This window comes from Hoplias malabaricus, chromosome 12 (assembly GCF_029633855.1).
Source record: "Hoplias malabaricus isolate fHopMal1 chromosome 12, fHopMal1.hap1, whole genome shotgun sequence".
NCBI classification, from domain to species: domain Eukaryota; kingdom Metazoa; phylum Chordata; class Actinopteri; order Characiformes; family Erythrinidae; genus Hoplias; species Hoplias malabaricus.
Genome location: NC_089811.1, coordinates 28234935 through 28256345, shown reverse-complemented (window position 1 = coordinate 28256345; position 21411 = coordinate 28234935). Strand labels below are relative to the sequence as shown.

General features: G+C 36.9%; 1 protein-coding gene across 4 annotated transcripts in view; it reads right to left on the bottom strand.

Annotated features, from left to right (window-relative positions):
- Positions 1-8521: 8521 nt before the first annotated feature.
- Positions 8522-21411, bottom strand: part of zmym2 (zinc finger, MYM-type 2) — a 28397-nt gene continuing 15507 nt past the window's right edge. For 3 of the 4 annotated variants that reach the window (XM_066686543.1, XM_066686544.1, XM_066686541.1), the window contains exons 7-23: positions 20879-20994; positions 19417-19539; positions 19075-19225; positions 18744-18916; positions 18308-18473; positions 18169-18203; positions 17878-18019; positions 16808-16935; positions 16305-16467; positions 15374-15508; positions 14636-14748; positions 14260-14425; positions 13291-13442; positions 12345-12459; positions 11833-12075; positions 11514-11649; positions 8522-11268 (exon numbers count right to left, since the gene is read on the bottom strand). In XM_066686543.1, coding sequence (XP_066542640.1) covers positions 11076-11268; positions 11514-11649; positions 11833-12075; positions 12345-12459; positions 13291-13442; positions 14260-14425; positions 14636-14748; positions 15374-15508; positions 16305-16467; positions 16808-16935; positions 17878-18019; positions 18169-18203; positions 18308-18473; positions 18744-18916; positions 19075-19225; positions 19417-19539; positions 20879-20994 — 2450 coding nt within the window. In that variant the 3' untranslated portion in view covers positions 8522-11075. The remainder of the gene's footprint in view (positions 11269-11513; positions 11650-11832; positions 12076-12344; positions 12460-13290; positions 13443-14259; positions 14426-14635; positions 14749-15373; positions 15509-16304; positions 16468-16807; positions 16936-17877; positions 18020-18168; positions 18204-18307; positions 18474-18743; positions 18917-19074; positions 19226-19416; positions 19540-20878; positions 20995-21411) is intronic. The other variant, XM_066686545.1, reaches the window with a different exon arrangement.

The window sequence follows — 21411 nt, the reverse complement described above, 5'->3', positions numbered from 1 at the left end:
TTTTACAGGTTTTTAAAAATACAAAAATAAATAAAATAAATAAAATAGTTCATAAGGGTGTAAATGAGAGGCAGGTTGCTGGGTGTAATTGGAGAAATAAATACACTGACAGCTGTGCAATCAGTGAGTTTTAGTGTGGAAATACAGCACTGGAATAGTGTCTGATGTTAAATGATAGATGATTGGATGAATAAAACGTGAACTTGTTTAGATGTTAAGTGTTTAAATGTCTTTTTCTGTAACTTCTATCAAGTGAACACTATTATATGGTAAAGAGAAATCAGTTGTGTTTCCGACAGCATTTAAAAGTTACTCCATTGCCGACATTTTGGAAAATTCCTAAATTAGGTGTAGGTATGAGGCAAATAGCAGCCCAAATATAACAAATTGTCTACATTTTTCTGGTGCATGCTCTCAGTGAACTGATATATAAATATATATCATTATTTTTTGTTTTGTATATTAGCTCAATTAGGGCAATACGAGTAACATAAAAAAATAACATTGATGCACACTTTAAATGCACATACATAGATGAAAGCTACCAAACTGTGAATTACTGAAGCACTGTGAAAAATGCACTTGTTTATATATTTCCAATTAGCATCACTGTTTAAATAAGTGCAAAGGTAAATAATGTGGCTATAGTTTTAACTGACAAAGTTGACATACCAGAACTACAACTCACTGATTCACAGCTAATTTCTTCATTCTAGTGACCTGCTTATGTATCAGACAGAAAAAAAAATTTTAAGGGTAATAAAGTGGAACTTGGAAGAAGTTATATTTTGAAGTATTAGTTAAGACTGTATGCATCATGGAGCTTCCTACTCTAAATTTGCTAGCCCCTCTGTTATATTACATCTTAATACACTGGGGGAAACGTTCTGATAATTGCCGTGATTCCAGCTCCTGCCTCTACATTTGTCTCAGAAAAAAATGCAGGAGAACAGTGAAAGGTTTTTCTACTCAAGTTAAAAGGTACATTGCCAAAGCATCAGTGTCAAATATATATTATCCTTAACAATGGAGAAACCTGAAACAAAGCTCAACAGTTGATCTCTGCTGTAAATTAAACATCTTGGCGGATGGATAGATTTTGGAAAGATTTTGGTTTATAATCTGAACCTGTTACCACTGGCCCCTTGATTTCAACTTTACACTCCTAGATTAGATTTGAAAGTTTTTAATATATGACTGTTTCATTTTGCCATCAGATATGCATGATTTTTTAAAAATTAATTTAATGTAGACAGTAATGTTAATAGAAAAGTACTGACTCAATATGTGCTATTGGAAAGTTTCTATCGGTTTTATTTTAAAAAGTTTTTTAAACAATTGGTTGATAAAAACAAACAAACAAACAAAAAAAAATAATCAATGCTTTATTGTAGTCAGTTTGTGATTGCCAAAACATGTATTTGCTTTGAATACATAAAAATACCACAGATGTCTTTATGCCAATTCTTTCCTTCTAGTCCACTTTCAGGTTACTTGTGAGGCCCCGACCTTTACTGACTACAACAACAGGGAACAGAAATCTCAGTCATATCTTAGAAATTCAAAACTGATGGCCCTGCCCAATAGATTACACAATATCAATATAAAACATAAAATAAATAACAAATTATTAGAAAACAAAATATAAATAATAGACCATGCCAAAGACAAGGCATTACACCAAAGCTGAGCAGAATTTAGCTTGTGTCAGCACTATGTTACTTTGATCAGAACATAGAATTTACAGATGTATGTTATTTATTTTCTGCTATTTTATTGTGCTCAAAACAAGTGTGTTGTCATTTTTGGTTCTTAAAGTTTACATTTTAGTAAATAGATGAAGATTTGCACATTTAGCCAAAACATGCTGTTCAGTTAATTACATATTGGTAGAAAAGAGGACAAAAAGGACTCTGCTTTGGTATATTGATCCTTAAAGGAAAACGTCTTAATTATAAAATAATAACTCTTTGTGTTAAAGACAGTATTCAAATAAAATTACATCAAATGTGATTTGTAACTCACCTTGTAGGGTACAGGAAAAGGCTTCCGATGTTTGGATTTTAAGACTGTTATCTTTTAAACCTGAAAGGAATGCAGAAAGGATGGACATGTACAAGAATATTTCATCAGTGTTGAAATGATTGTACTTATGGACTCGTAAGTAATGTACTTAGTTCTAATCTTTTACTTTACTGTAACACTCATCTCTTGAACTACTGATTTATCTCATGCAGAGCAAGACAACTCTGACCAATCAGGGAAATGAACCATCATATATATGCTCCAAACAGCAGCCTGTTTAAATGCTGTCTTAAGAGAAGTGCCTTGTGTATTAAATTTTGTAAGAACACGTTGATGTAAATGTTCATTTACCTCAAATGTTTACAAAACTGTTACTAAATAAACTTTTTGTACCATTTGTTGTTGTTGTTATTTACTAGATCATACATAATGTTTTAGAGATTGCTGCTTGCATTGCTGAATGTAAAGTCAAGGCTCCCTACAAATTCACTGTCACATGAGATGGAACTCGTCAGATAACATTTCAGGGCATACAAAGTTAGAGACAACCCAATCCAGAAGCGTCCAAACAGAGCTCAGAAAAGACAAGGTTTTTGTGATTCTTTGAAATCAACTTAATTTTTAAACATGTTAACAGAACCAATGATCATGAACTAAACCCACAGAGATTCTTGAGAATATTCCTTCAAAAAAACATACATACATACATAAAAAGTTTTATTCTTCTATATCCCATGGATGCTAAAGCTGCATTGACCTGCAGGATGTGCAAGTGGGGCCCAATGTGCGGCCCACTTTGTGTGGTTATGCCTTCTGAGATATTCCCAGTACACATATGACACTGTGAATCAAGACATGTCTGGCCACACAACTTCAGAAATGGAATGTCCCATCTGTCTGGCACCTTGTCCAGTAACACACATTGCCTTGCCAGGAACACAGTTGCCAGTATTCATTCATTGTCTTTAACCACTTACCCACTTTAAGGTACCGGTGAGTCCGGAGCCTACCCGGAATCATTTGGCGCAAGGCAGGAACACACCCTGGAGGGGGCGTAAGTCCTTCACAGAGTGACACACATACACACACACACATTCACTGTGTGTTTTTGGACCATGGGAGGAAACAGGAACACCCAGAGGAAACCCACGGGGAGAACACACCAAACTCCTCACAGACAGTCACCCGGAGCGGGACTCTAACCCCCAAGCCCAGATCTCTGGAGCTGTGTGACTGCGACACTACCTGCTTCAGCACCGTGCTGCCCTGCCAGTATTTAACCTTACTCAAAAGATAAGACTTCACAATTAATACAGATGTGAGCTTTTAGACATCATCCCCTAAGGGAATGCCACTTTATTATGCATTTACATACTGCTCCCCCATGGCCTTTTAATGATTTGCCTTTATTCTATCTACAGTTGTGCATTTCATGAATAAATTAATGAGAAGGCATTTGAAATAACTCTTTTGGTGTTGGATGAAATTTCTAAGAAACAGTCCACTGGTGTTTTCATTGAAAGATTAGGGCATGATGTACTATGGGTTAAAACAAAGTGCCAATTTTGTAATCTGTAATTATATTGACAAAATATATATATTTAGTACACAGGTCACCAAAGCAAGAGATCCAAGTCAATAAATCATTATAATGTAATCATTATGCTTCTGCCAAATTTTAAAATCTAAGTGTAATCTAAGTGTAGCTGGAAGAAAATCTACAGTAAGAAAAGGTTTTATTTAAATGTAACTCAAACTTCATCTCATTTCTAATTTTTATTTGTTCTGTCCTACTACCCTGCTGCTCCAAAATGTAATATATATATATATATATATATATATATATATATATATATATATATATATATAGAGAGAGAGAGAGAGAGAGAGAGAGAGAGAGAGAGAGAGAGTGGAGAGATGAGCTCTCTCCCCTCGCTGCCGTTGTATGCTTAGCTGAACCCAAGTGTGCTTTTATGTCCTTTACACCTTTATTTGCTACACAAAACATGGGAATTTCTTTTTTAATTCATGCGAGAACTTACATTTACGTTTCGGCATAGCTGCTCGAGATGAGGGTAGGTACATGAGCTTTGCCTGACGTAAACAAGGACTACTGACATGCAGACTGACCAATTAAATGTTTACAGAGAAGGGTATTGACCAATAACGGTAGCTCTACAGTGAGACCGTCCAATCCGAAGATTTTAGGCTATTTCACCACGCCCCCTTCTCACTCAAGCGAACCAATCGGAGTAGGGGAGGGCGGGACTAGTTTGTGAACGAAACGCTTCTCGAAGTTCTATGTAAGCTCTAGAAAAACAAAATCCCAGACGTTTGTGAGATTCCGCCCGGACTTTTTCTAAGTCTAAAAAAGAGGACATGTCCGGGTAAAAGAGGACACCTGGTCACCCTATACATATGGCTTGTTATTTAGTACAATGAAAGTACCAAATCTTTTAATATTAACTGAATAATATGCAGCAGCATGGTGGTGCAGCAGGTAGTGTCGCAGTCACACAGCTCCAGGGGCCTGGAGGTTGTGGGTTCGATTCCCACTCCGGGTGACTGTCTGTGAGGAATTGGTGTGTTCTCTGTGTCCGAGTGGGTTCCCTACGCGTGCTCTGGTTTCCTTGCACAGTCCAAAAACACACGTTAGTAGGTGGATTGGTGACGCAAAAGTGTCCGTAGGTGTGTGTGAAACCCCCAAATTCAGTATCTCAGAAAATTAAAGTATTTTAAAAAGGTTCAATACTGAAGACACCTGGTGCCACACTCTAATCAGCTAATTACCTCAAAACACCTGCAAAGGATTTTAAATGGTCTCTCTCTTCAATGGTCTAGTTCTGTAGGCTACACAATCATGGATATGACTGCTGAATTGACAGTTGTCCAAAAGGTGACCATTAACACCTTACACAAGCAGGGCAAGACACAAAAGTGTAAAAGCAACAGAGATAATCACACCCTGGAGAGGATTGTGAAACAAAACCCATTCAAAAATGTGAGGGAGATTTACAAAGACTGGACTGCAGCTGGAGTCAGTGCTTCAAGAACCACCACGCACAGACATATGTAAGACATGGGTTTCAGCTGTCGCATTCCTTGTGTCAAGCCACTCTTGAACAAGAGACAGCATCAGAAGCGTCTCGCTTCCAAAAAGGACTGGACTGCTGCTGAGTGGTCCAAAGTTATGTTGTCTGATGAAAATAAATTTAGCATTTTCTTTGGAAAACAAGGTCCCAGAATCTGGAGGAAGAGAGGAGAGGCACAGAGTCCACGTTGCTTGAGTTCCAGTGTAAAGTTTCCCCAGTCAGTTATGGTTTGGGGTGCCATGTCATCTGCTGGTGTTGGTTCACTGTGTTTTCTGAGGTCCAAGGTCAACGCAGCCATCTACCAAGAAGTTTTAGAGCACTACATGCTTCTTGCTGCTGACCAAATTATGGAGATGCAGATTTCATTTTCCAACAGGACTTGGCACACAATACCAAATCTACCAGTACCTGGTTTAAGGACTATGGTATTCCTATTCTTAATTGGCCAGCAAACTCACCTGACCTCAATGAAAACCTATGGAGTATTGTGAAGAGGACAATGTAATACACCAGACCCAACAATGCAGAAGAGCTGAAGGCCACTATCAGAGCAACCAGGGCTCTCATAACACTTGAGCAGTGCCACAGACTGATCGACTCCATGCCACGCTGCATTGCTGCAGTAATTCAGGCAAAAGGAGCCCCAACTAAGTATTGAGTGCTGTACATGCTCATACTTTTCAATTGGCCAGCATTTCTAAAATTTTTTTTTTTTTTTGTATTGGTAATTAATGAGTATAAAATACTAGTTTCACTTTTTGAATAGAATCATTGAAATAAATAAACTTTTTCATGATATTCTAATTTTATACCCATCACCTGTATAGTAAACAATATTTCTGCCATAGTTATGAAGATTGGCTCTCCTGATCATTGACTCATGTTTGGAATTGCAGAATCTTGAACACCACAAAAGAAAACATAGAAAAAAAGAAAACAATAGCATGGGATGAAAAAAAAACACAGACATCACTCAAACAAAAGGAATCATTGTGATAGTAAGCAGTGGAGCAGGACATGGGAAGGTTGAGGGAGAAGAGCTGATCTGTGGAAAGGAGATGATAGGACATCAGTAGTTGCTGTTGGATCCACAGGTCACAGTGTGTTATCAGGTTGCCTGTCTGCTTGCAGCTGGCTCCTGGGTTTGAAGGGCAGAGTGTGAGGGGGCCCAGCACCACCAACTCATAGAGGAAAACACACAGGCAGTTATTTATAGCCTAATCACCTAGCAAACTCACTTCAGGCCCCGAATACCCATCTCCAAATATGTAGTGCAGACACTTTCAAAGTACTCAACACATTTTCAGTGACATTTTACAATAAGGGTGCATAAGGGGCATGTCGATACAAACAAACTGATTAGATTGATTAGGGAAACACCTAAATATGTGCAGTGGGTAAAGTTTCAATTAATTAAGGATTAACTGAAGCATTACTAATATTTTAATAACAGTTAAGGTTGTCATAATAATTGTTAATGTTGTACATTAGTAGTGTACATGAGTGATTAGTTGAAACATTATTTATCCATTTAGTAATGTTTGTTGTAAGTAATGTTAATAAATGTGAGAAGTTATTTAAACTTTAGTAATGCTCAATAACATGTTAACAAGTGTCAATTAATCATTAGTCGTGGTAAATCCACATATAGCCCATATAGGGTTCACCACAGGTTCAGGATGTTTACTGAGGCAGTTATTGAGCCAGTGTTGATGAGAGAAGACTAATGCACTATGACACCAACAGATTTGGTGGACAGAGCTACCTGTGATACTGGATATACTGAAAAGTTTGGGCACCGATGTTTTGTTGATTTTAAAATAACAATAACTATAATAAGCACATATTTTCTACAGATGGCAAACTTTAATATGGCACCACTGACAGATTTTATACGCTGGTTTGTTTTCCAAAAATATAAGGAAAATAACAGATAAATAGATGGATTTACTAAAAACAATCTGGATTTATAAGGATTTAGAAAATACATTCATTTAAACTTAAAATCAGTGTGTATAAATTGAGGTGTTTTGCCTGTAGATCTTTATGCTGGTTTAATTGTTGAAACAGTGATCAGTTTTAAATCTAAATCTAAGTCTCCAGTTTGTTCATAAATGGATAGCTGTTAATATTTCTCTTCTCTTGAGAGGTACATGGCACCAGAAGCTAAATTTCTTTTTACATGTCCTAATGGCATAACTGACTATAAAACATATGTCAAAAAGGGGTCAAAATGAGTGTTGAGAAGGAAAAAAAAAATGCAGATGTCATCCATTCTGGTCCTCCTCACTGCTGTGCAGCTGGACACTACTCCCCCTCAAACACACAACAGCTCTGGCTCTTCCCCTCCCTTACTGACTTGTCTGTTGTTTTATAATTAAATGGGGACATTAGTTCATATCATGTGATTCTGAAGGGATTCATCAGACATTAGAGAGCCTAATCGCCACCTATAGTCTGCCCCTCGCCTCTGCCACGGCTCTATCCCAGATGACCCTGCTGAGGGCAGCGATTTCTTTATGTGCAGTGAAAGGCCTGGGGATTGAGCTCAAACAAAAAAAACCCACAAGGGTGAAAAAATGTTTTTACGCCCGTCCGCCCACCGCCCAACTAGGCTGGCTGTGTACAAGCGTTCATGGTCGTTGTAACTTTAGATCAATGGGACAAGTTATTGGAGTCTGGCCAACTTTAACAGATAGAAAAGAAAGAAAAAAGCTGCCTCTTCAAAAAAAAAAAAAAAAGGGGTGGGTGATGGGGTGTCATAAAAATAGCAACAGAAAGTTATTTCACTCTCTCTCAAATTAAAATTTACACTGTAAATATACCAACTTACTAGAGAATATTTCCCCCTAAATCCTAGATTCTAGAACAAACAAAACATGTGCAAACAACACAGTTAAGCACTACACAGATGTGGTCTCTGCTCTGGTTAAATGTGCATCAGAAAAAAATCACAACAGCCACTCTCCCGCTCTCACACCTGCAGTACACAGTCGAGCCACTGAGAGGAGGACAGCGGGCAGTAATCATAAGAGAGACAGGAATAAATGTTAATGTATTTAATACCACTATACCGTCCCAGGCCCTCCCCCGGATGAATGCAGTGCCCACATCTCACATCCAAAGGCAGTAAAGGGTGACCCCTTACGGACATAGTATCCTACAGATGTTTATTCAGCTGGTTTTCCTTTCGGAAATGTATCGCAATGTACCGTTATTTAGTGTTAGAACCACTTAGCAGAAAAGAAAAAAATACACAAATGTTTAATATTAAATCTTTCAACCAACTAATGGTTTATTTTTTATTTTCCTACAAGGGCACCTTAAAATATAATCATTTACATGAGCAGAATCACTGATCTGCACTTTCATACCCCGAGCTGTAGATTTTCTCATTTCCACGTCAGTGAGGAGTTCTCAAGATATGAAAACTTGATCATGAGTCTGGGATGTATTACATTTTAATGTTATTTTTTGACCTTCAGTTTTGCCAAGTTTGATTTTAAGAGAAATGGATATCCAAGATATTATGACCGCCTCAGAAATACCTTTGAGGAATGTATAATGTAATGAACACTTGACTGGAAAGTAAGTAAATGTACTCGCCAACGTTTATGGCAAAATACTGAACCTCATCGTATTAAGGCAGCGCAACTGGCTTTCCGTATTCACTGACTGCCTATATGCTAACTACATTTAAGAACCATAAAGACATCATTTAACACCATGTCATCAAGCTCATCCTGCCTGTCTGTAGTCAGCTTACCAGATGTCACTTTTTTGCTCGTCTTCTACCCTGTTAACATTCATAAGGAAATTTCAAGCTAACCTTGCAGGCAAACTATCTTTAGGAAAAAAAAAATTAAATAAATAATAAAAAAAAGGGTTATGACAAAATCAGATGAGGAAACTTGTGGAGCTTACCACAAAAAAGGACAGCTTTCTTTTAGACAGTGGTAACTGAGGAGTTGGTCTATTCTTAAAAAAACATTAACACAATTATCTTGTTTGCTTAAACTACATATAACAATGCTCTGAGGGGAGCGAGGTCTCCATTACAGCAGACAAGTACATCCACCCCTACAGCTTTTTCCTAAAAATATTATGATCTATGTTACACATATTAGCTCACATGTAAATCAGAGGTTGATGTTTGTCCCTTGCCAAAAATGATCCCTCCAAACAAAAAGAAATCGAGGGAAAAAATCCCAAAAGCTGTACCTTGAGGTCAAGAAATAAGCTTTGCATTTATTGGTACAAAAACTATAAGAAACAAAACACAAAGGGGGAGGAGGCAGACAAAAAACAAAACAACAAACAAACAAAAAAAAAAAACACTTCTGTCATATAAAGCTTACCTTACCAAATCTGTCACTATTATTACAAAAGAATCAGAGTATTTGCAGCCACGGTATTCTTTGAATCCGATCCAGCAAATGTACAGGCCACATTTCTAATGTTCAAATTTGGTGTACTCCACCAGTAGTACATGGCTGTGCAATCAGAGTGCTTTGTTTATTAAATATAATAATAAAGATGTAGCCCCAAACTATTAAAAAAAAAAAAACACAACAAAACCCACAATACAAACAGAAAAATAGAATTTAATAACTGATCGTTGAAAAGTAATAGCTTAACATTTAAAAAGGATCAATACCCAAGTGTGTCTGCTTTCTACTACACCTGGCAAAAATTGTATTACCATGCTTAGATGGCGGTCACCCAGAGTTTTCAATTCATAGCCCCAAAAAAAAAAATAATTCCAAATATTTTTCAACACCGAATGACTCCAAATTCTTTTTGTTTTCACATATGAACTGTGACAAAGCTCAGAGAATCAGGTATAGAGATTTTCCATAATTGTCCTTTCACACATGCAGTGCACAGCAGTAATGTCAGATGTGTTCTTGCAGCTGGAAATGCTCCGCATGCTTTAGGCAACTGTGCAGGAGATACAGCATGATTCTCAGGAAAATTCCTGGCTCTATTCATACATGCATACACTCTGACATTACCCAGTGTGTGTATTAGGGCTCTAGCAGGACAAAGTCCATGTAATTTCTGGGACAAATACCTGTAAAATATTAGAGTTAATGCGCATTTGTGAAAGGGGCTCAAGTCACAATGTTCAGCTATTAAACAAAAATGTGTCATGCCAAATTTGCCTATTTGTTATAAATGAAAAATTTGGGTGAACATGCTCCAAGTGTGGTGATTTTTTGCGAGGGTTGGTACAAACCTGCTCTGCAATCCGCCCAACAATCGAACACAGAAGAGGAAGAGATACAGACAGACACAAACAGGAGATCCAGGGCTGCAGCAGGTTTTAATGCTCTTCAAGGAGAGAGAAATGGCACAGCGTACACACACACCCACACACACACCCATAAACATACTCTGTCCTGTCATAGAAAGGACTCAACCACAAACTGCAATAAATAAATTTTATCTTAAGAAGGCTTTGTTGACTTCATGTTAAGGATGATTTTTTGTTTATTTATAGTATTTCAGTTTGTTATTAACACACACACACACACACACACACACACACCACCTCTCTCTACCCCACTACTTTCAGAAATATTTACAGACCACAGCAGCCCAATCTGGGCATCATAAGTAATGCTACATTACATACACACAATTCCTAACAAATGAAATGGAAAGGGAAAAAAAAACAAACAAACAAAAAAACAAAAAACAAAAACAAACCAAAAGAAAAAAAAAAAAAGAAAAAAGCAGCAGTCTGTGGGTCACTCTTCGTGTAAAGCACCACTTCTTCATCCTTGGACTTCTGAAACCACTGATATAGAAATCAGCATTAGGCTTTAAACCTCTCAAGACCTTACGTACGGAATTCTCTTTGCTCATAGCTGTACTGGGATGAGTGTGTTTAAAGGGACAGTGAAATTATGCAATGCAGATGGTGCTAAGGTGGTGTAGGAGTCTTCAATTCATCTAGCTGCAAATGCCCTCCTCCTCACGTCCCCGCTCTTTGTAAATGTCTTTCACTAGCAAGACCTGAGTTAGGAGGCTCTCTAGGACAGACTTTTCTAGAGGTGTTGAGGTGAACCACTGCTGATCATGTGATGTGGAAGAGACGTCAGGCTTCACATAGAAAAAATCTGTCCTCTGTCTCACAGACTCCGGGCTGGGGGGGTTGAGATAAATAAATAAATAAATAAAATCAAGAAATATATTTCAAATTTACAAAATTAGTAAAGAAATGTGTATAAGCTCAAGAGGTTTTAGCTTTGATTGAGTTTTTTTATACATTCATAAAAACAACACGTGTAAGAGTCAAATATACAATATAACTGTTTTACCACAAGCTTTCTATTAAGAACCTGTATTGATTTCTGGAACTGATAGTAGAGCTCGTTTCAGGAGACTCACCACTTAGACAGGTATAACTCATATAAGTGGCACTCGGGCTTCTTAACAGGACAGTGGGTAGAGCCTCCCGAACCATCATCTAGTTCAAAGTTTGAATCTCTACCCTCTTTACGTCTCCTCTTACTTCCTACAGGTTCTGTTGAGACAGAGAGAAATGCAAAAACATAGTTCTCTTTCAACCGGTGAAAAACAGCCACAGACATTAGAGCTGAAAATGTGTTTAAGAATATAGCATGGCAATTAATCAAAATGCAAAAATTAGTAATGGTCAATAAAGTAATGGTCAATCTCTAAACTTTATAAAAACAGATGAACATACCATGCTGATCCTGTGAGATGGAGGGAATGCATATACAGACAGTAGTCTCATGGTTGTGAGGTCTGGAAGTGCTAGGACCATAGACATTGCCAAAAGAGAGCCGTAAGTGCTGCTCGACAGTGCGCAGGCCAAAGTATTTAGTGTTGAGATAGACAAGTGAACGCAAAAGAACGGAAGGGGAGTGCTCTCCCAGCTGCCTGCTGCTCCACAGACACAGCTCCTCTACACGACCCCACAGAGTACCTACACACAGCATTCATCAACATAACCTCACTTTCACAACACATACAACTACAGACTTAAAATATTTTCAATAACATTATTTTTCAGTAAAAAGCATGCAATGAAGTCACATATCACTGAATATTTAAAGTAACACAAATTATTATGTCCTCATAATTTAATTGTGTCATCACCTTTTTCAGGATGTGAACAGCAATAATTATAATCATTGGACACTTTAAACGAATTACACCAACAACAACCATGTCTGTAAAAGAAAAAACTTTTACCATCAGGAAGAACACTGGGCTGCCAGCCTTTGAGAACCTTGTTAAGCTCTTCTCCAAACATTTGATAACAGGAATCATTAAAGAGGTCATCCGTTCTTCCCTTTTCATGCAAATGCTTCAATAAACAAAAATGATAAATAATAATTTATCATTATAAATAAATGAAATATTATTTTATTTATTATTTTATCATAATAATAAAAAATATTCAGAAGTCTGACAAGCAGCACATGACTACAAGTGAATATCTGTGCACATCTGAACCATTACAGGGACTTTCATATTTCAATTAAATATCAATTAAAGTCATAATGACAATATCTACAATTGTGGGGAACTGGAGTCCTCTCTGGTTTGTTTACATTCAGAAGCCTTTTAATGTGGAAGAGTATGTTTGAGGGGAAAAATAATTGTGCATGGCTGAAGTTTTTATTTACTATTTGTATTACAAAAGAAACTTGTTTGCAACTCAAATTTAGTTTTGTAGCACTTTCACTCTGTGTTTACTTTCATGCAGTTAGCAGTCTTATATATCTAGATGGAGCAGGAATAAAGAAATATCCTCATCTCTTTTCATAATTTAAAACATTTGGACATGGGCAGAGAGAGAGAGGAAACCTAGCATGTCAGGCCAAACCGCTGTTTTTTTTTTTGTTTGTTTGTATTTTTAAACAGTTTACTAACACTGGGACTTCCCAAACACATTAGACCAAATTGTAGAGCTAGCAAATAGTGAAAAAACATCTTCTGAATTGCATAAAAGTTGTTTTTTGATTACAATCATAGACATTTCATACATATATTTCATAAAAAAAATTTATATATATAAGAAAAAAGGAAGAAAAAGCACCTGACACCTGATAAAATGATAAATTGTATGCCAAGAAAACAAACTGCTGGATAGTTTACACAAAACTAAGCACAAATCTTGCATAGAAGTACAAACCTTCTGGATGCCGAGGCAAAGGTAGAGAACACTGTCTGGTGAATAACGCTCGCCATTTGGCCGACGCACTTCTTTGACAAATCTAGCCATAGCCTGGTTTAGCTCTGCTGAGCTCAAAGAGAGGAGACTGTCTTTCAAGCAAGCTGGGGTTACTGCATAGAAAAAAAATGCAAACAAAGAGAAAAAAAAAATTCAATATATCTAGAGACAAAAAATATATAAAAGGTAGAATATTTGTACAATTAACACTATCATAATATTAAATCCTCTTCTTTACTCTTCCTGGGGTTATGTTTGTCTTTAATGCTTGAAACTGAATAAAACCTGGGGAACTTCGTGTTCTGTTATGTCTTGCTGTTGATAAATGAGTGAAAGTGGGTATTACCCTGGAGCAGTTGCACTTAATTTAAGTAGTAAAATTCCACATGGGTTCCTGTCTACAGCCGAGAACAAGAATAAGGTAACAGTGTCATTAAAAACATCATTATTCGATATAACTCATTGTTTTTTCAAGTATTTGCCTCCATATAGGTGGTGTTTTTTGGCATTTTCAGCAGAATAATTTCAGTTCTCGAATATTATGTGCATCCCTCACAATTGGCTTACTGCTGGCACTGTAACAGTTGTGTGTTCAATCTCCAAAGTCAGATTTAGGTTTTTAAAGTACTCCTCAATTGTATTGGATCACATAGCCATTTTAATTCATGGAATCATGCACCTTTACACCATTTCTAGATTTCTTCATGTTCACTATCCATAATTGAAGTGAGTGGACTTGAGTATTTTTATGTAACCTATGCCATAGCCAGGTGTCCAAAACATAACCTTAATGTGTCCTCATTTACATGTTGTCAACAAAACTTGTTTCAGAATGTAAACAGCAGTTAATTTATAATCATTGGACACAGAACAATTCATATAGAAATGTTTTTAAACACTTTATATATTATTAACAAAAGTTGTTTTTACCTTCTCTGAGCAAGCCTTTCCCTTTCAAGGATGATGATGCTGTCCACTTTTTCCAGGCATTAAGGCCATACCTGGAAGTGAGGGGAAAGGCACCATCTACTGCAGTGGAGTCTGCTGTTGAGGATGCTGAAAAGGCTTCGTCTTCCACTGCACGTCGTTTGTTACCCTAAGCCGTCATTAAAATGTGAAAATTACTAACATAAATAACAGAAAACAAAATAATTTTTCTCATTAGATTTTAACTGAACTACCCATGTAGTGTCCTCATACAGAACTTCAGACAATCACTTAACATCAGCATGTGAACAGCATGACGTTTATAATCACTGGACAACTTTGTAAGCATGACATAGAAGTGTAATGGCATGTTAAGTACTCGTCTTCTTGTTCTGGGCCGAGGTGTCTCCTCTCTCTCCTCAGCTAGGACCGGAGGCAGTGTGAAACTCATCTCTGCATCCAGCCCCTCCAAAACAGGCACAGGCTCTGAGGCTGAGAAGACACATTAAAAGAAAATGCATGTACTTACTCTCTGCAACAGATTCACTGAGCGGTGTCTGGCCACACATTTATCAATGGGTATTAATGATTACTTCATGTCACTGAAAAACAAATAATTACAAGAGAATAGTAATTGCATAAATCGAGTCAAGTCCAAATGACAGCATATGCGAATGCAGAAACACCACATTCCTGTCTGACAGAGGTAAAAATGGGAACTAGTAATCTATGTGGTGAAATTATGTAACATTCAATGATGAGAAATGAAGATCAACAGAAGAAACGCATGAAAACACCAGGCCAAAATGTAATGAAAACACAAAAGGTAATCATTTATAACTAAATTACATATTACAAAAAAAAAAAAATACATATATTCTCCCCAGTTTAGGCACTGCCATTTTTTTCCCAACCATTTCTTTTTTAAATCCCTGCTAATGCATTGGCAAGCTCAAAAGACTTGGAGAAGAACACTAACCCTCCAATATTTATTGTCTGTCCCAGTTCTGTTAACTGACCTAACAAACATATGATACGTCAACACGGGTGAGTAGGGGAGAGGGAGGAGCATCAAGCCAACCCAGAAAATGAACAACAAAAATGTGTGGTTCTGTACCCAGAGGAAAATCATTTTCCAAGTCCAGGTCTGGCTCGTATTTATCTTCCTCTTCTTCTGAACTGCTACCACCACTCTTGCTCTGTACTCTTTCTCTTTTCACTGCAACACTCTTCTTTTCACATTTGATATCTGCTTGGGAAAAAAAAGTGAAAAATTATTCCTGTGTCACTGAAGAACATAAAAGAAGTTTCTTTGGTGCAGATTTGTTTTTATGATTTGGCTATTAATCTAGAATAATGTCATACATCATTCTTTTTAAATGAACCAAACTCAGTTTGGTAAACGTGTACCAGAAAGGGTACCTACTGCAAACAACTGCAGTTCTCTTTGTGTTTACACTGAAAGCAGATTTTAAACCAGCCTCCAGTGCTGAAAAGGATAAGAAAGTTATGATGCTTCTACAGAACTGTGGGAATACTTGAATTACAGGTATTGCAGTCAAGACAGCCAATTGCCAATTTCAACAGCACCAGGAAGCAAAAGTATATTTTAGCAGTAGCTCTGATTTAGTGACATGTATTAGTGCACTTTTTTGCTGTCACTGCATCTACTAGAGCACATGTAATCCCATGTACAGCAATTGTTCGTGGGTTTTTGTGGCTTCTTTCCTTTAGATCATCAAAAATGGCAAGCCTTGAGACCATATATCAAAACACAACCTGTTTTCAAAATGCAAAAATCAAATGGACCAAAATACAAACCAAATTGAAGCTACCTCGAGAGTTGATTTGAGATCATATGATCACATATGCATAAGAAACTAGGAATTAGCAGACTGAATCCACTTAATACACTGTATTGGCACAAATGAAAAGTACTGCTGTACATATTTGTTAGTGTGTGTGTCTGTCTTTAGGGGAAGGGGGAGAAAAACAAACAAACAAATATCCTATCAAATTAAAACTGATTCTAAAAAGGAGCCTCGTACCAGTGCACTCTGGTTTCTTGTCATCCTCTGCCATCATTTCAGCCATAGCCAATAGGTCCGCTTCCAAAGGATCCAGTGGCTTACTGGCTTTCAACTCATTGATGGTCTTGACAATCTGCTCCGCACTCTGTAGGGTGGTGGGCAGAAATACTGGCACAGGCACCTGAGAACAGCAGAGGAATGGGACCGTTCATATCAGCAATTGCAACATAACTATAATTTCAGAATTACATTAAAAATGGGAAGGAATAATCAGGATTTGAAAAAAAAAAATTGGAAAAAACAATTTAATTAAATGTAGTTGGAAACATCTGTATTAATTAAAAAAAAAAAGGAATGCAAATCTGAGACGGAAAATATTTATGATTAACTGAGGATATTTCAGGTACAAAATCATGTCTCATGCATTGCTGTACCCTTATCATGATCATTTTAATTCATGGAAATAATAAAATGTTTAAAAGAAAACTACACTAAGTGCTTAAAAAAGGGAAATCTCTTACCGGGACAGGTATTGCAACAGGTGTGGGTGTGGCTTGAGCATACAGATTCATAGGTAGAGGGACATAAACAGGAACAGGTATTGGGACCGGGACATATTCCTTCACCAACCCCTCTAAGCCTTCCTCATCTACAGATACACAATGAAATACTAAAAATCAGATTGTGTACACCATCGAAATGTTCATCTTTTAGAAATTTTAGTGTAGGTTTTTGTTTTTTAATTAAGAAATTCTGACTTTTTTCCTTGTTTTCTGGATAAATGTGGCTATCGATAAAAGGCAACGCTCCACTCCATGCATATTCATGCTCAACAGTGGTTTAAAAATGTTCCCCTAGCACTTCAACCCTATTATTCATTATAAAAGTCTCGAATAAAGCCTAAAATAGTCCTACATGCTACAACAACTTATATACAACAAAGCATGGCAAAGCTACAGTTCACATTATCATTTGATAATATCAAATGAGAGCACCTTCACAAAGTTCTGGTTAACTTATATGTACACTCTGCCCTTAGTGGCACTGTGCTTGCATGAGTTATGGCCTATTCACAAACTGTCAGTTTTTGTCTGTAAAAGGACTGCAACACTGTCAGATTTTGAATTAGAACCTGTTCTATTTCCTCAGTTTTTTTACGGTTAAAATCAGAGCACCGTTGTCTTGGTTGCAGATCAAACAAATGATCAAGGCGGCTAGACAGATCATCTTGTTCATAGCCGAACACAAAAGCTTAAATATCAAGCAACATACAGATTATTTGAGTGTTGAGAAAGAAAAAAACAACAAAGCAACACATTGGACTTGGTGTGAAAGTTCCACTACATAAAGTCGCATCTGTTTATTTGTGCAGAAAAAACAAAAAACAAAATCATACTCAGCATGAATAGGTCTTTAGCCATAGCAGAGCCCTGGGATTTAAAAGCAGTCATCAGATGTGGATTTTACGATCAACAAAAGGCCTTTGAATATTTAAATATTTGCCAAACATATCTGACAAAGCTAGGAAACCCTAAAAATGTAGTTTGGGACAGCCCTATTAATTTCTATCTTTCACAAAAGTAAATCAAACCTGTCTGGAGTGGTTTGCTCTGCATATGAGGTTTGCAATAGGTGGCCTTGGTCATACTGAGAGGTTTGCAAAGTACAGCTTTGTTCTTCACATCTTTAAGGATCCCTCCTCCAGCGTAGGACACAGGTCCCTGATTAATCAACTGTAGAGGACATAGAATGAGATGTGTATAAAGTAAAGAAAACCATGGAAGTATATTGTTTTCTAATTCCTGTGCTTGTTTTTTATTTTATATTTCAATAATGAAAAAAAAAGCAAATTATAAAAAACAAATCACTTCCTAATGCTCACCGTAACTTTAGATGCATTTGCCTGTCCTCCAAGTCCTAGCAGACAAAATAAAAGTATTTTAAGAACCACCTAATACTCAGCATTAATTCTGACCATATCTTTTTAACTTGGAAATGGTTAAGATAGGAAGGGCTGTTACCTAAAGTTGTATTTTCAGGGCCCTTCTGTGTTGCCATGTTGGGTTCATTTTGTTGACAATAGAAGCGGAGCAGACACTGCTGATCACAAAAGTGCTTCATCTCTGCACGCCACAGCACTGACTCTGTCAGGTTCCCCTGAACTTTACAGCAGTCACAACGTGCCGCCTAGTGGACAAAAAAAGAAGCACAGGTTTTTAGCAAAATTCCTCATTTCACTTTAAATATTATGAAATATTTATATTATATACAATATACGAAAAAACGACACTAAGCTGCTTAACCTAAGTAGCAAGATATATATCCAATACTGTGTCCTCATATTAAAAAATGTGTCAACACTATGGGTCAGAATGTGAACAGCAAATAAGGCATAATCATTGGACACTTCTGAAACAAACATTTTTCCAATGCAAAGAAACAGGATGAACTGCAGACCTTGTAGTACCAGTCGTGAAAGTTCTTTGCACAAGTCTCACTGCAGAAGTCCCTGCTGACACCACCTATCTGTTTGGTAATAGATTTTTTGCACATCTGGGTGCAGTGATTGCAGGTGACGCACTTCAGGCCCAGACGGCGTGTGAAGTCCTGCTTGAACAGTAACTTACATCCTTGCAAGCAAAAAAAAAAAAAGCAGACAAGGTTACAGTACAATTCCACAAATCTACCAAAGCTGCAAACACACCCAAGATGATAAAATGCTCTTAATTTAAACAGCATAACAATTGTAGTCCTTAGACAGAAAAAAATATGAAAAATGATAAAATACCTTCACTACAAAACGGTCTTTTGACTCCAGAGAATCGGACAGTCTCATGAAGTGTCTTTTCCTCTTGACAGTACTCACAAAAGGTGACAATACAGTGAAGTTTTTTATAGTCCTCACAACATGTCTTACTGCAGAACTGGTGCACTTTATCCTAAACAATAAACAGAGTTTTAACCAAAAAGAAGAGGAATAAATAAATAAATTAATTAATAAAATAAAAACACAAATCCAAAAACTATCTGTACTGCATGATTTAAGTCACATGTTGAAATCTTTATAATAAAGCATCACTATTAGAGACATCAAATGTATAAAGGATTTGCTGATTGTTTTAACCCTCACCTCCCACTCAAGAATCTCTGGCTTCAGATTGAATGGGCCTTTGCAATAGTTGCATTTCAGCTGGATGTTGCTGGAAGCTGAGCCAGGAAACTGACCATTGGCTGATGATTGAATTGTGGCAGTCTAAAAAAGGAAAATGTGTGGACATAAGAATCTGGTAAGAATGACAGCTGAATGGCACATCCTGGGCATGTGTCTTTTATTGACACATAATATTAAATACTTTATTACAAAGTCACCTGTCAGTGGGTGAGATATATTATGCTGCTTTTCCACTGCATGGTACCTGGTTTAATCAACTTTAATTGCTTGGTCTCTGTAGTTTCCCAATATAAAGCCCTCCCAACCTAAATTGTAAGCTGTGACATCGATGATCATCATATCCAAGGGCTTTGGAAACCACAACAATGGTGGAAAGATTAAGCAACATTTACTCACTGAGCATTCCTGTTTTTCTTTTTTTTTTTTTTAGGACTGATCACATTTGTGCGCATCAGTTCGTACAGAGCAATGGAGTATTCAAGTTGTGCTGAATCTTTCATTGGCCACAACTCCAAGGTTTGTTTGAATCTTTTCAAAATAAACCATGCCATGATATTAAAAGCCAACGTTGTGACTCAGATTAAAATGTGATACTTCCTCTTCTACAGATTCTACAGATGGCTTATTTGTGCTGCAAACCTGTAACCTAGTCTCTCTGGCCAATCAGCACTCTATAAAGTTTACACATTACATTTAGCATCTATTCAGCTCGCATGGAACCACAAGTGAGCAGGGACTAAAAACAAACAAAAAAATAAATAAAATAATGATAATAACTTCAAGGTCCAGGTATGAGATTTGACCTACTGAGCCCTATGGTTTTCCAGTAAAGCCGAGCTGAGTTGAGTCAGGTAGGGTTCATGCAGTGGAGAAGCGCCATTAGGCTGCAACAGTCAGTTCTTGAAATTGAGGTGTTGCAAATAAGAAAAACTGACAAGTTTAAAGTTTTGTATAAATTTGACAAGCGTCAAACTGTTATTATGATAATGTTTGGTTATGTCTGGTGGGGTGTTCCTGTTTTGTAGTAGTTATTACCTACCAAATAAAAATCATGCACTGAATGGACAAACAGGACTAGCAAAAAGGTCATGAGAACCCAAGGCTCACTGACATGCAAGAGAGCAAGTGGTCAAGCATTTGCATGAAGCCAAACACACAGCAAGGTTCAATGTATTTTGTTTTATCAAAATGCAGCCATAACTAGCATTAACTTTATTTAAATAATGTGCGATACAATAACTTTTCTGTGGAACTGGAGCAGATGGTTAGCATTCCCTTAGGATGCAAGAATGAGCCTTGGGTGCGCATGAACGTGTTGTCAGCTCAATGTTAGTCCTTCACTGGTGACCTTTGGTACATACTAACCACTGGCTTACCTTTAGTATACACAGGAATGCAAGGAATGTTACAGTGCATGTACCTGGAACTTTGTGACACATTGGGAACTGCAGAAGTTTAAGACTTTTCCTTCAGGCAGCGTTGCCTGATACTGTGGTAATGCATTTCTCTTACAGAAATGACAGGAAGGCTCAGCAACTGGGAAAAATTAAATAAATAAAAAGAACACAGAGGCAATGAGCATAATTTTTTTGGTTTGTTTTAAAAAAAAAAACAAACAAAAAAAAAAACAGGCACCTAACTAATATAATTGGACCAATCTTGGATCTGCAGGGACTGATGCTCAGAATGAGATCATCATAATTTTTTTCTCCAGTCAGGGACACTCACCAACATTTCATTTATACTAAGGCCCTAAGAACATTTAAAATGAACAAAAATGAACACAAACCTCAAATAGTATAGCAAAATAGTAATAAATAAGCTTTTAAAATAATTGCAAACATTAAGTCTTAAATTGCTATAAATAATGCTGAATATTTCATAATTTGAAGATATATTATAATGGTATATGATTAAATAATTATATAGGATATTTTTAATGGTTTGGACACT